This window comes from Mustelus asterias, unplaced genomic scaffold, assembly GCF_964213995.1.
Source record: "Mustelus asterias unplaced genomic scaffold, sMusAst1.hap1.1 HAP1_SCAFFOLD_627, whole genome shotgun sequence".
NCBI classification, from domain to species: Eukaryota; Metazoa; Chordata; class Chondrichthyes; order Carcharhiniformes; family Triakidae; genus Mustelus; species Mustelus asterias.
Window position 1 is genome coordinate 68,031 of NW_027590576.1, and position 14,513 is coordinate 82,543.

General features: G+C 55.4%; 1 protein-coding gene across 1 annotated transcript in view; it reads left to right on the plus strand.

Annotated features, from left to right (window-relative positions):
* The window catches only part of LOC144487163 (pancreatic secretory granule membrane major glycoprotein GP2-like), a 157,641-nt gene that overhangs the window by 52,115 nt on the left and 91,013 nt on the right, over window positions 1-14,513 (plus strand). The window contains exon 5 of the mRNA XM_078205222.1: window positions 5,361-5,525. Within this exon, the coding sequence (XP_078061348.1) occupies window positions 5,361-5,525 (165 nt within the window). The remainder of the gene's footprint in view (window positions 1-5,360; window positions 5,526-14,513) is intronic.

Here is a 14,513-nt window from a genome sequence, read left to right on the forward strand (position 1 = left end):
TTTATCCACTCTGATTTGCCTCAAGACAGCAAGCACCTCCTCCCCTTTAATCTGTAAAGTTTCCATGACCTCCCTGCCTGTTTGCCCTATTTCCGTAGACTCCATGCCCGTTTCCTCAGTCAATACGGATGCAAAAAAAACCATTTAGTATCTCCCCCATCTCTTTTGGTTCCATACACAGTCTACCACTCTGGTCTTCAAGAGGACCAATTTTATCCCTCACTATCCTTTTGCTCCTAGCATACCTATAAAAGCTCTTTGGATTTTCCTTCACTCTGTCTGCCAAAGCAACCTCATGTCTTCTTTTAGCCCTCCTGATTTCCCTCTTAAGTAGCTTCTTGCACTTTTTATACTCCTCGAGCATCTGATCTGTTCCTTGCTGCCTGTACATTTCATACAACTCTCTCTTCCTCTTAATCAGTGTTACAATCTCCCTCGAGAACCAAGGTTCCTTATTCCTATTTACTTTGTCTTTAATCCTGACAGGAACATACAAACTCTGCACTCTCAAAATCTCTCCTTTGAAGGCCTCCCACTTTCCATTTACATCCTTACCAGAGAACAGCCTGTGCCAAACGACACTTCCCAGATCCCTTCTCATTTCATCAAATTTGGCCTTTTTCCAGTTCAGAACTTCAACCCGAGGACCAGATCTATCCTTATCCACGATCAGGTTGAAACTAATGGCATTATGATTACTGGATCCAAAGTGTTCCCTCACACTCACATCCATCACCTGCCCTAACTCATTTCCCAATCGGAGATCCAATATCGCATCCTCTCTAGTTGGCACCTCTATATACTGATGTAGAAAATTCTGAACACATTTTACAAACTCTACCCCGTCTAAACCTTTAACAGTATGCGAGTCCCAATCTATATGTGGAAAGTTAAAATCCCCTACGATCACAACTTTGTGTTTCTTGCAGTTGTCAGCTATCTCTCCGCTGATTTGCTCCTCCAATTCTTGCTGACTATTGGGTGGTCTATAACACAACCCCATTAATGTGGTCATACCTTTCCTGTTTCTCAGCTCCACCCATAGAGCCTCTGTAGACAAGCTCCCTAATCTATCCTGCCTGAGTACCGCTGTAACATTTTCCCTGACCAACAATGCCACCCCCCCACCTTTTATCCCTCTGCCTCTATCCCGCCTGAAACATTGGAACCCTGGAACATTGAGCTGCCAGTCCTGCCCCTCCTGTAGCCAAGTTTCACTAATGGCTATAATGTCATATTTCCATGTGTCAATCCATGCCTTCAGCTCATCTGCCTTCCCCACAATACTCCTGGCATTGAAATAGACACACCTCAAAAGATTATTTCCACCACACTCTACCCTTCCATTTGTGATTTTGCTTGAACTAACCTGTCTTTTTACCCCTGCTCCACTATCTGCTCTGGCACTCTGGTTCCCATCCCCCTGCAAATCTAGTTTAAATGCTCCACAATAACACTAACAAATCTCCCTGCAAGTATATTGGTCCCCTTGTAGTTTAGGTGTAACCCGTCTCTCTTGGACAGGTCCCACCTGCCCCAGAAGAGGTCCCAATGATCCAAGAATTGGAAACCCTGCCCCCTGCACCAGTTCCTCAGCCACGTGTTCATCCGCCCAAGCATCCTACTCCTGCCCTCACTGGCATGTGGCTCAGGTAGCAATCCTGAGATTACTACCCTCGGGGTCCTGCTTTTTAACTTCCTTCCAAGCTCTTTGTACTCACTCTTTAGGACCTCCTCACTCTTCCTTCCTACGTCATTGGTGCGGACGTGTACCACGACATCTGGCTGATCACCTTCCCACTTTAGAACGCTGTGCACGCGATCAGAGACATCGCTGACCTTGGCACCCGGGAGGCAACAAACCATGCGGGAGTCTCTGTCCCGACCACAGAACCTCCGGTCTGTACCTCTGACCATTGAGTCCCCTATCACTACTGCTCTCCTCTTCTTCATCCCACCCTTTTGCGCTGTAGAACCAGACTCAGTATCAGAGTTCCGGATGAATATTGAATATGAATATATCAGATGAGACGTGAAGGCTCAGTTAGGGCGCTTGAGAGTTACAAGTTAGCCAGGAAGGACCTAAAGAAAGAGTTAAGAGGAGCCAAGAGGGGACATGAGAAGTCTTTGGCAGGTAGGATCAAGGAAAACCCTAAAGCTTTCTATAGGTATGTCAGGAGTAAAAGAATGACTGAGGTAAGATTAGGGCCAGTGAAGGACAGTCGTGGGAAGTTGTGCGTGGAGTCCAAAAAGATAGGAGAGGCGCAAAATGAATATTTTTCATCAGTATTCACACAGGAAAAAGACAATGTTGTCGAGGAGAATACTGAGATACAGGCTATAAGACTAGACGGGATTGAGGTTCATAAGGAGGAGGTGTTAGCAATTCTGGAAAGTGTGAAAATAGATAAGTCCCCTGGGCCGGATGGGATTTATCCTAGAATTCTCTGGGAGGCTAGAGAGGAGATTGCAGAGCCTTTGGCTTTGATCTTTATGGCGTCATTGTCTACAGGAATAGTGACTGAAGGATAGCAAATGGAGTAGGGACAACCCTGGTAATTATAGACCAGTGAACCTTACTTCTGTTGTGGGCAAAGTTTTGGAAAGGATTATAAGAGGATTTATAAGCATCTAGAAAGGAATAATTTGATTGGGGATAGTCAGCACGGTTTTGTGAAGGGTAGGTCGTGCCTCACAAACCTTATTGAGTTCTTTGAGAAGGTGACCAAAGAGGTGGATGAGGGTAAAGCGGTTGATGTGGTGTATATGGATTTCAGCAAAGCGTTTGAGAAGGTTCCCCATGGTAAGCTATTGCAGAAGATACAGAGGCATGGGATTGAGGGTGATTTAGTGGTTTGGATCAGGAATTGGCTAGCTGTAAGAAAACAGAGGGTGGTGGTTGATGGGAAATATTCATCCTGGAGTTCAGTTACTAGTGTGTACCGCAAGGATCTGTTTTGGGGCCACTGCTGTTTGTCATTTTTATTCATGACTTGGATGAGGGCGTAGAAGGATGGATTAGTAAATTTGCGGATGACACTAAAATCGGTGGAGTTGTAGACAGTGCGGAGGGAAGTGGCAGGTTACAGAGGGACATAGATAAGCTGCAGAGCTGGGCTGAGAGGTGGCAAATGGAGTTTAATGTGGAAAAGTGTGAGGTGAATCACTTTGGAAGGAGTAACAGGAATACAGAGTACTGGGCGAATGGTAAGATACTTGGTAGTGTGGATGAACAGAGGGATCTGGGTGTCCATGTGCATAAATCCCTGAAAGTTGGCACCCAGGTTGATAGGGTTGTTTTTTTTTATACTTTTCCAATTCAATCAAATCAAATCCAATTCAGAGTCTCAACAAGTTGAGACATTTCCGATCCAGGCTGACAAGACAGGGCGGGCGACTAAACCACCCTGTCCTGGGCCTGATCGACATGAGTCAAGCTGATTGGAGAAGGGGGAGGATCCTCCTCCAAGACTTGAGCTCATTTGCATCTTAGCCAAAAGGCCGAGATGCCGCTTTTAAAAATTGCTTCATATGAAACATATGAAGCCCCAGCGCAACCCCATGACCTCAACCAAGTGCAGATCCGATACTACACTTGATCTTAAAGAAGGCGTACGGTGTGTTAGCTTTTATTGGTAGAAGGATTGAGTTTCGGAGCCGGGAGGTCATGCTGCAACTGTACAAAACTCTGGTGTGGCCGCACTTGGAGTATTGCGTACAGGTCTGGTCGCCGCATTATCGAAAAGATGTGGAAGCGTTGGAAAGGGTGCAGAGGAGATTTACCAGGATATTGCCTGGTATGGTGGGAAGATCGCATGAGGAAAGGCTGAGGGGCTTGAGGTTGTTTTCATTAGAGAGAAGAAGGTTAAGAGGTGACTTAATAGAGGCATATAAGATGATCAGTGGATTAGAGAGGGTGGATAGCGAGAGCCTTTTTCCTCGGATGGTGATGGCTAACACGAGGGGACATAGCTTTAAATTGAGGGGTGAGAGATATAGGACAGATGTTAGAGGTAGGTTCTTTACTCAGAGAGTAGTAAGGGCGTGGAATGCCCTGCCTGCAGCAGTAGTGGACTCGTCAACGTTAAGAGCATTCAAATGGTTATTGGATAAACATATGGATGATATTGGAATAGTGTAGATTAGAGGGGCTTTAGATTGGTTCCACTGGTCGGCGCAACATCGAGGGCCGAAGGGCCTGTACTGCGCTGCAATGTTCTATGTTCTATGTTCTAGGTTGCTGTGTGTGTGGAGCCATCTGCAAGCCAGACCGAGTAATGATGGCAGATTTCCCTCCCCATCAGTGGCGAGTAACATTCACCCCACACAAGTGTCCATCTCCAACAAGAGAGGATCGAACCATCTCCCCCTTTGACATTCAATGGCGTTACTATCGCTGTATCCCCCTCCCCCAATGTCAACATCCTGGGGGTCACCATTGAGCAGAAACTGAACTGGGACCCAGCCATATCAATACTGTGGCTCCCAGAGCAGGTCAGAGGCTGGGAATCCTGCGGAGAGAAACTCCCCTCCTGACTCCCACCTCTCCAAAGCCTGTCCCACCATCTACAAGGAAACAAGTCAGGAGTGTGATGGGATTCTCCCCATTTCCCTGGATGAGTGCGGCTCCCAACAACACTCGAGAAAGCTCGACACCCTCCAGGATAAAGCAGCCCCGCTCGATCGACACGCTAACCACAAACATTCACTCCCTCCACCACCGACACACAGCGGCAGCCGTGTGAACCATCTACAAGATGCACCGCAGCGACTCGCCAAGGCTCCTTCAACAGCACCTTCCAAACCCACCACCTCTACCATCTAGAAGGACAAGGGCAGCAGACACATGGGGAACACCCACCGCCTGCAAGCTCCCCCCTCCGAGCCCCTCACACCATCCCGACTTGGAAACATATCGGCCGTTCCTTCACTGTGGCTGGGGTCAAATTCCTGGCAGTCTCTCCCTAACAGCACAGTGGGTGTACCTCCATGATTGAATGGCGGAGCAGACTCGATGGGCCGAGGGGCCTCATTCTGCTCCTGTGTCTTATGGTCTTATAGGAGGGAAGGGGAGGTGGACATTATTGGACAGACCATTCACAGGGGATAGCAGGGACATGGGGGACTGAATGGCGCTCATTCTCAGCTGTATCATTCTGTAATTCTCTGACTCTGTGATTGTTGTTCCAGTTCAGGCGGATGGACGATTCCGGAGACTCCGGTCGCACCGGGACACTGCTCCACACATCGTTCAGGCTGGTTACAGGGTAGAGACAGACTTTACAATATCAGATTTACACTCACTGTCCAGCACTGTTCACATCGCTTACACTCTCCAATATTTATACACCTCATTTCAGGATCACATCCCACCCTGGAACAGAGGGAAGGAAGCGGGACAGTTTGTTTTAACTGGGATGGGAATCTCTGCAGCTGGAAGCGAGAGATAAAGATTAAAAACTGCGACGGTTACTTTGTCTATGAGCTGAAACCGACACCAGGCTGTGAGGCTGCTTATTGCACAGGTACATTGCTGTTTCAAAATGACCCAGGAGGGCAACACTGGATATACCGGGACACTGACACACCCAGTGACTGAGGGGAGAGGGACGGAGCGACTGAGGGGAGAGGGACGGAGCGACTGAGGGGAGAGGGACAGGGCGACTGAGGGGGAGAGGGACGGAGCGACTGAGGGATGAGGGACGGAGTGACTGAGGGGAGAGGGACGGAGTGACTGAGGGGAGAGGGACGGAGCGACTGAGGGGAGAGGGACAGAGCGACTGAGGGGAGAGGGACGGAGCAACTGAGGGTAGAGGGACGGAGCGACTGGGGAGAGGGACGGAGCGACTGAGGGGAGAGGGACAGAGCGACTGAGGGGAGAGGGACGGAGTGAGTGAGGGGAGTGGGACGTAGAGAGTGAGGGGAGTGGGATGGAGTGAATGAGGGGAGTGGGATGCAGTGACTGAGGGGAGCGGGACGGAGTGACTGAGGGGAGCGGGACGGAGTGACTGAGGGGAGAGGGACGGAGCGAGTGAGGGGAGGGGGACGGAGCGAGTGAGGGGAGGGGGACGGAGTGACTGAGGGGAGAGGGACAGAGTGACTGAGGGGAGAGGGACGGAGTGACTGAGGGGAGAGGGACGGAGTGACTGAGGGGAGAGGGACGGAGTGACTGAGGGGAGAGGGACGGAGTGACTGAGGGGAGAGGGACGGAGTGACTGAGGGGAGAGGGACGGAGTGACTGAGGGGAGAGGGACGGAGTGACTGAGGGGAGAGGGACGGAGTGACTGAGGGGAGAGGGACGGAGCGACTGAGGGGAGAGGGACGGAGCGACTGAGGAGAGAGGGACGGAGTGACTGAGGGGAGAGGGACGGAGCGACTGAGGGGAGAGGGACGGAGCGACTGAGGGTAGAGGGACGGAGCGACTGAGGGGAGAGGGACGGAGCGACTGAGGGGAGAGGGACGGAGCGACTGAGGGGAGAGGGAGGGAGCGACTGAGGGGAGAGGGACGGAGCGACTGAGGGGGAGAGGGACCGAGTGACTGAGGGGAGAGGGACGGAGCGACTGAGGGGAGAGAGACCGAGCGACTGAGGGGAGAGAGACCGAGTGACTGAGGGGAGAGGGACAGAGAGACTGAGGGGAGAGGGACGGAGCGACTGAGGGGAGAGGGACCGAGTGACTGAGGGGAGAGGGACGGAGCGACTGAGGGGAGAGGGACGGAGCGACTAAGAGGAGGGGAATGGGGCATCCTGAGGGGAGGGGGATGGAGCGAGTGAGGGGAGTGGGATGGAGTGAATGAGGGGAGTGGGATGCAGTGACTGAGGGGAGCGGGACGGAGTGACTGAGGGGAGCGGGACGGAGTGACTGAGGGGAGAGGGACGGAGCGAGTGAGGGGAGGGGGACGGAGCGAGTGAGGGGAGGGGGACGGAGTGACTGAGGGGAGAGGGACAGAGTGACTGAGGGGAGAGGGACGGAGTGACTGAGGGGAGAGGGACGGAGTGACTGAGGGGAGAGGGACGGAGTGACTGAGGGGAGAGGGACGGAGTGACTGAGGGGAGAGGGACGGAGTGACTGAGGGGAGAGGGACGGAGTGACTGAGGGGAGAGGGACGGAGTGACTGAGGGGAGAGGGACGGAGTGACTGAGGGGAGAGGGACGGAGCGACTGAGGGGAGAGGGACGGAGCGACTGAGGAGAGAGGGACGGAGTGACTGAGGGGAGAGGGACGGAGCGACTGAGGGGAGAGGGACGGAGCGACTGAGGGTAGAGGGACGGAGCGACTGAGGGGAGAGGGACGGAGCGACTGAGGGGAGAGGGACGGAGCGACTGAGGGGAGAGGGAGGGAGCGACTGAGGGGAGAGGGACGGAGCGACTGAGGGGGAGAGGGACCGAGTGACTGAGGGGAGAGGGACGGAGCGACTGAGGGGAGAGAGACCGAGCGACTGAGGGGAGAGAGACCGAGTGACTGAGGGGAGAGGGACAGAGAGACTGAGGGGAGAGGGACGGAGCGACTGAGGGGAGAGGGACCGAGTGACTGAGGGGAGAGGGACGGAGCGACTGAGGGGAGAGGGACGGAGCGACTAAGAGGAGGGGAATGGGGCATCCTGAGGGGAGGGGGATGGAGCGAGTGAGGGGAGTGGGACGGAGTGAGTGAGGGGAGTGGGAAGGAGTGGGTGAGGGGAGTGGGATGGAGCGACCGAGGGGAGTGGGATGGAGCGAGTGAGGGGACTGGGATGGAGCGAGTGAGGGGAGTGGGGTGGAGTGAGTGAGGGGAGTGGGATGGAGTGAGTGAGGGGAGTGGGAAGGAGTGGGTGAGGGGAGTGGGACGAAGCGAGTGAGGGGAGTGGGATGGAGTGAGTGAGGGGAGTGCGATGGAGCGAGTGAGGGGAGTGGGATGGAGCGAGTGAGGGGAGTGGGATGGAGCGAGTGAGGGGAGTGGGATGGAGCGAGTGAGGGGAGCGGGTTGGAGTGAGTGAGGGGAGTGGGATGGAGTGAGTGAGGGGAGTGGGATGGAGCGAGTGAGGGGAGTGGGATGGAGCGAATGAGGGGAGTGGGATGGAGCGAGTGAGGGGAGTGGGATGGAGCGAGTGACGGGAGTGGGATGGAGCGAGTGAGGGGAGTGGGATGGAGCGAGTGAGGGGAGTGGGATGGAGTGAGTGAGGGGAGTGGGATGGAGCGACTGAGGGGAGTGGGATGGAGTGAGTGAGGGGAGTGGGATGGAGCGAGTGAGGGGAGTGGGATGGAGCGAGTGAGGGGAGTGGGATGGAGCGAGTGATGGGAGTGGGATGGAGCGAGTGATGGGAGTGGGATGGAGCGAGTGAGGGGAGTGGGATGGAGCGAGTGACGGGAGTGGGATGGAGCGAGTGAGGGGAGTGGGATGGAGTGCGTGAGGGGAGTGGGATGGAGCGAGTGAGGGGAGTGGGATGGAGCGAATGAGGGCAGTGGGATGGAGCGAGTGAGGGGAGTGGGATGGAGCGAGTGAGGGGAGTGGGATGGAGCGAGTGAGGGGAGTGGGATGCAGTGAGTGAGGGGAGTGGGATGGAGTGAGTGAGGGGAGTGGGATGGAGCGAATGAGGGGAGTGGGATGGAGTGAGTGAGGGGAGTGGGATGGAGCGAGTGAGGGGAGTGGGATGGAGCGAGTGAGGGGAGTGGGATGGAGCGAGTGAGGGGAGTGGGATGGAGCGAGTGAGGGGAGTGGGATGGAGCGAGTGAGGGGAGTGGGATGGAGCGAGTGAGGGGAGTGGGATGGAGCGAGTGAGGGGAGTGGGATGGAGCGAGTGAGGGGAGTGGGATGGAGCGAGTGATGGGAGTGGGATGGAGCGAGTGAGGGGAGTGGGATGGAGCGAGTGAGGAGAGTGGGATGGAGTGAGTGAGGGGAGTGGGATGGAGCGAGTGAGGGGAGTGGGATGGAGCGAGTGAGGGGAGTGGGATGGAGTGAGTGAGGGGAGTGGGATGGAGCGAGTGAGGGGAGTAGGACGGAGCGAGTGAGGGGAGTGGGATGCAGCGAGTGAGGGGAGTGGGATGGAGCGAGTGAGGGGAGTGGGATGGAGTGAGTGAGGGGAGTGGGATGGAGCGAGTGAGGGGAGTGGGATGGAGTGAGTGAGGGGAGTGGGATGGAGCGAGTGAGGGGAGTAGGACGGAGCGAGTGAGGGGAGTGGGATGCAGCGAGTGAGGGGAGTGGGATGGAGTGAGCGAGGGCAGTGGGATGGAGTGAGTGAGGGGAGTGGGATGGAGTGAGTGAGGGGAGTGTGATGGAGTGAGTGAGGGGAGTGGGATGCAGCGAGTGAGGGGAGTGGGATGGAGCGAGTGAGGGGAGTGGGATGGAGCGAGTGAGGGGAGTGGGATGGAGCGAGTGAGGGGAGTGGGATGCAGCGAGTGAGGGGAGTGGGATGGAGTGCGTGAGGGGAGTGGGATGGAGTGCGTGAGGGGAGTGGGATGGAGCGAGAGAGGGGAGTGGGATGGAGCGAATGTGGGGAGTGGGATGGAGGGAGTGTGGGGAGTGGGATGGAGCGAGTGAGGGGAGTGGGATGGAGCGAGTGAGGGGAGTGGGATGCAGTGAGTGAGGGGAGTGGGATGGAGTGAGTGAGGGGAGTGGGATGGAGCGAATGAGGGGAGTGGGATGGAGTGAGTGAGGGGAGTGGGATGGAGCGAGTGAGGGGAGTAGGACGGAGCGAGTGAGGGGAGTGGGATGCAGCGAGTGAGGGGAGTGGGATGGAGTGAGCGATGGGCAGTGGGATGGAGTGAGTGAGGGGAGTGGGATGGAGTGAGTGAGGGGAGTGTGATGGAGTGAGTGAGGGGAGTGGGATGGAGCGAGTGAGGGGAGTGGGATGGAGCGAGTGAGGGGAGTGGGATGGAGCGAGCGAGGGGAGTGGGGTGGAGCGAGTGAGGGGAGTGGGATGGAGCGAGTGAGGGAAGTGGGATGGAGCGAGTGAGCGGAGTGGGATGGAGCGAGTGAGCGGAGTGGGATGGAGCGAGCGAGGAGAGTGGGATGGAGCGAGTGATGGGAGTGGGATGGAGCGAGTGAGGGGAGTGGGATGGAGCGAGTGAGGGGAGTGGGATGGAGCGAGTGACGGGAGTGGGATGGAGCGAGTGAGGGGAGTGGGATGGAGTGAGTGAGGGGAGTGGGATGGAGCGAGTGAGGGGAGTGGGATGGAGCGAGTGAGGGGAGTGGGATGGAGCGAGTGAGGGGAGTTGATGGAGCGAGTTAGGGGAGTGGGATGGAGCGAGTGAGGGGAGTTGGATGGAGCGAGTGAGGAGTGGGATGGAGCGAGTGAGGGGAGTGGGATGGAGTGAGCGACGGGAATGGGATGGAGTGAGTGAGGGGAGTGGGATGGTGTGAGTGAGTGGACTGGGATGGAGTGAGTGAGGGGAGTGGGATGCAGTGTGTGTGGGGAGTGGGATGCGGCGAGTGAGGGGAGTGGGATGCAGCGAGTGAGGGGACTGGGATGGAGCGAGTGAGGGGACTGGGATGGAGCGAGTGAGGGGAGTGGGATGGAGCGAGTGAGGGGAGTGGGATGGAGTGAGTGAGGGGAGTGGGATGGAGTGAGTGAGGGGAGTGGGATGGAGCGAGTGAGGGGAGTGGGATGGAGTGAGTGAGGGGAGTGGTATTGCGTGAGTGAGGGGAGTGAGATGGAGTGAGTGAGGGGAGTGGGATGCAGTGAGTGAGGGGAGTGGGATGCAGTGAGTGAGGGGAGTGGGATGGAGTGAGTGAGGTGTGTCGGATGTCGTGAGTGAGGGGAGTGAGATGGAGTGAGTAAGGGGAGTGGGATGCTGTGAGTGAGGGGAGTGGGATGCAGTGAAGGGAGTGGGATGGAGCGCGTGAGGGGAGTGGGATGGAGCGCGTGAGGGGAGTGGGATGGAGCGCGTGAGGGAAGTGGGATGGAGTGAGTAAGGGGAGCGTGATGCAGTGAGTGAGGGGAGTGGGATGGAGTGAGTGAAGGGAGCGTGAGGGAGCGAGTGAGGGGAGTGGGATGCAGTGACTGAATTTGTGAATCTCTGAGGAAACATAAATGCTGTCAAAACCTTTCATCTTGAACTCATCATGACAGATTATCAAGGATACAAAACCTCAAAGGGTGAAATAATTTCGACTCAATTGGAGCAGGAGGCTGATTAGTTGGTGTGCAGTCTCCGATATGGAAATTGCATGCCAACAAATCACCATCTTTCCCACGCTACGCCTCGTGTTTGTCCCTGTGAGATTAGGTTTTGTTGTATCTGAGTCCTGATGAGTCCCAGATGGAAAACATCGATAGCACATCTCTTTTTACGACCATACTCGAGAAATGTGATGTATTGCCCTGACGAGACTTTCAGAAGAGGAATGTTTGAGAAATGTTTCGGTCAAGATATTGTCCAGAATCTGGTCTGAGTATTATGGTCTGTTGTGGGATTGTCCAATCGCAAGTTGTGAAGTCTCTTCATCTCATTCCAGGAAAATCCACAAGTCGAGACAGTGAGGGGAAAACTGACCAATCATCCACTGTCCAAGCGGGTTCTTCAATCCCAGGTCGGTGAAACTCAGTCAATGTTGACGATGAATTAATCCCTCAGTGTGACATCTGAAGATGTCAGTCCTGAAGATTCACTCAGGCATTTCCTGATGGAGTGGGAGCAGTGAGTGAGTGAGAATAATTGCAGAGTTAAAGTGGAATTTAATGACCTGAATGGAGAGGTTGTAAACCAGAGACAGAGTGCATTTAGTTACAGCTGTTGAGGGGAGAGGGATGTAGTGAGTGAGGGATGTAGTGAGTGAGGAATGTAGTGAGTGAGGGATGTAGTGAGTGAGGGATGTCGTGAGTGAGGGATGTAGTGAGTGAGGGATGTAGTGAGTGAGGGCTGTAGTGAGTGAGGGATGTACTGAGTGAGGGGTGTAGTGAGTGAGGGGTGTAGTGAGTGAGGGGAGTGGGATGGAGCGAGTGAGGGGAGTGGGATGGAGCGAGTGAGGGGAGTGGGATGGAGCGAGTGAGGGGAGTGGGATGGAGCGAGTGAGGGGAGTGGGATGGAGCGAGTGAGGGGAGTGGGATGGAGCGAGTGAGGGGAGTGGGATGGAGCGAGTGAGGGGAGTGGGATGGAGCGAGTGATGGGAGTGGGATGGAGCGAGTGAGGGGAGTGGGATGGTGCGAGTGAGGGGAGTGGGATGGAGCGAGTGAGGGGAGTGGGATGGAGCGAGTGAGGGGAGTGGGATGGAGCGAGTGAGGGGAGTGGGATGGAGCGAGTGAGGGGAGTGGGATGGTGCGAGTGTGGGGAGCGGGATGGTGCGAGTGTGGGGAGCGGGATGGTGCGAGTGAGGGGAGCGGGATGGAGCGAGTGAGGGGAGCGGGATGGAGCGGGTGAGAGGAGTGGGATGGAGCGAGTGAGGGGTGTCGAATGTCATGAGTGAGGGGAGTGACATGTAGTGAGTGAGGGGAGTGGGCTGTCGTGAGTGAGGGGAGTGGGATGCAGTGAGTGAGGGGAGTGGGTTGCAGTGAGGGGAGCGAGGATGCAGTGAGTGAGGGGAGTGTGATGGAGTGAGTGAGGGGAGTGTGATGGAGTGAGTGAGGGGAGTGTGATGGAGTGAGTGAGGGGAGTGGGATGGAGTGAGTGAGGGGAGTGGGATGGAGCGCGTGAGAGGAGTGGGATGGAGCGAGTGAGGGGTGTCGAATGTCATGAGTGAGGGGAGTGACATGTAGTGAGTGAGGGGAGTGGGGTGTAGTGAGTGAGGGGAGTGGGATGCAGTGAGTGAGGGGAGTGGGATGCAGTGAGGGGAGCGAGGACGGAGCGAGTGAGGGGAGTGTGATGGAGTGAGTGAGGGGAGTGGGATGGAGTGAGTGAGGGGAGTGGGATGGAGTGAGTGACGGGAGCGGGATACAGTGAGTGAGGGGAGCGTGATGTAGCGAGTGAGGGAGCGGGATGCAGTGAGTGAGGGGAGCGTGATGTAGCGAGTGAGGGAGCGGGATGCAGTGAGTGAGGGGAGTGGGATGGAGTGAGTGAGGGGAGTGGGATGGAGTGAGTGAGGGGAGTGGGATGCAGTGACTGAATTTGTGAATCTCTGAGGAAACATAAATGCTGTCAAAACCTTTCATCTTGAACTCATCATGACAGATTATCAAGGATACAAAACCTCAAAGGGAGAAATAATTTAGACTCAATTGGAGCAGGAGGATGATTCGTTGGTGTGCAGTCTCCGACATGTAAATTACATGCCAACAAATCACCATCTTTCCCACGCTACGCCGAGTGTTGGGTTTTGTTGTATCTGAGTCCTGATGAGTCCCAGATGGAAAACTTCGATAGCACATCTCTTTTCGCGACCATACTCGAGAAATGTGGTGTATTGCCCTGACGAGACTTTCAGAAGAGGAATGTTTTAGAAATGTTTTGGTGAAGATATTGTCCAGAATCTGGTCTGAGTATTATGGTCTGTTGTGGGATTGTCCAATCGCAAGTTGTGAAGTCTCTTCATCTCATTCCAGGAAAATCCACAATCCGGGACAGTGAGGGGAAAACTGACCAATCATCCACTGTCCAAGCGGGTTCTTCAATCCCTGGTAGGTGAAACTCAGTCAATGTTGACGATGAATTAATCCCTCAGTGTGACATCTGAAGATGTCAGTCCTGAAGATTCACTCAGGCATTTCCCGATGGAGTGGGAGCAGTGAGTGAGTGAGAATCATTGTAGAGTTCAAGTGGAATTTAATGACCTGAATGGAGAGGTTGTAAACCAGAGACAGAGTGCATTTAGTTACAGCTGTTGAGGGGAGAGGGATGTAGTGAGTGAGGGATGTAGTGAGTGAGGGATGTAGTGAGTGAGGGGGTAGTGAGTGATGGATGTAGTGAGTGAGGGATGTAGTGAGTGAGGGATGTAGTGAGTGAGGAATGTAGTGAGTGAGGGATGCAGCGAGTGAGGGGAGTGGGATGGAGCGAGTGAGGGGAGTGGGATGGAGCGAGTGAGGGGAGTGGGATGGAGCGAGTGAGGGGAGTGGGATGGAGCGAGTGAGGGGAGTGGGATGGAGCGAGTGAGGGGAGTGGGATGGAGCGAGTGAGGGGAGTGGGATGGAGCGAGTGAAGGGAGTGGGATGGAGCGAGTGAGGGGAGTGGGATGGAGCGAGTGAGGGGAGTGGGATGGAGCGAGTGAGGGGAGTGGGATGGAGCGAGTGAGGGGAGTGGGATGGAGCGAGTGAGGGGAGTGGGATGGAGCGAGTGAGGGAAGTGGGATGGAGCGATTGAGGGGAGTGGGATGGAGCGAGTGAGGGGAGTGGGATGGAGCGAGTGAGGGAAGTGGGATGGAGAGATTGAGGGGAGTGTGATGGAGCGATTGAGGGGAGTGGGATGGAGCGAGTGAGGGGAGTGGGATGGAGCCAGTGAGGGGAGTGGGATGGAGCGAGTGAGGGGAGTGGGATGGAGAGAGTGAGGGCAGTGGGACGGTGCGAGTGAGGGGAGTGGGACGGAGCGAGTGAGGGGAGTGGGACGGAGCGAGTGAGGGGTGTCGGATGTCATGAGTGAGGAGAGTGACATAGTGAGTGAGGGGAGTGCGGTG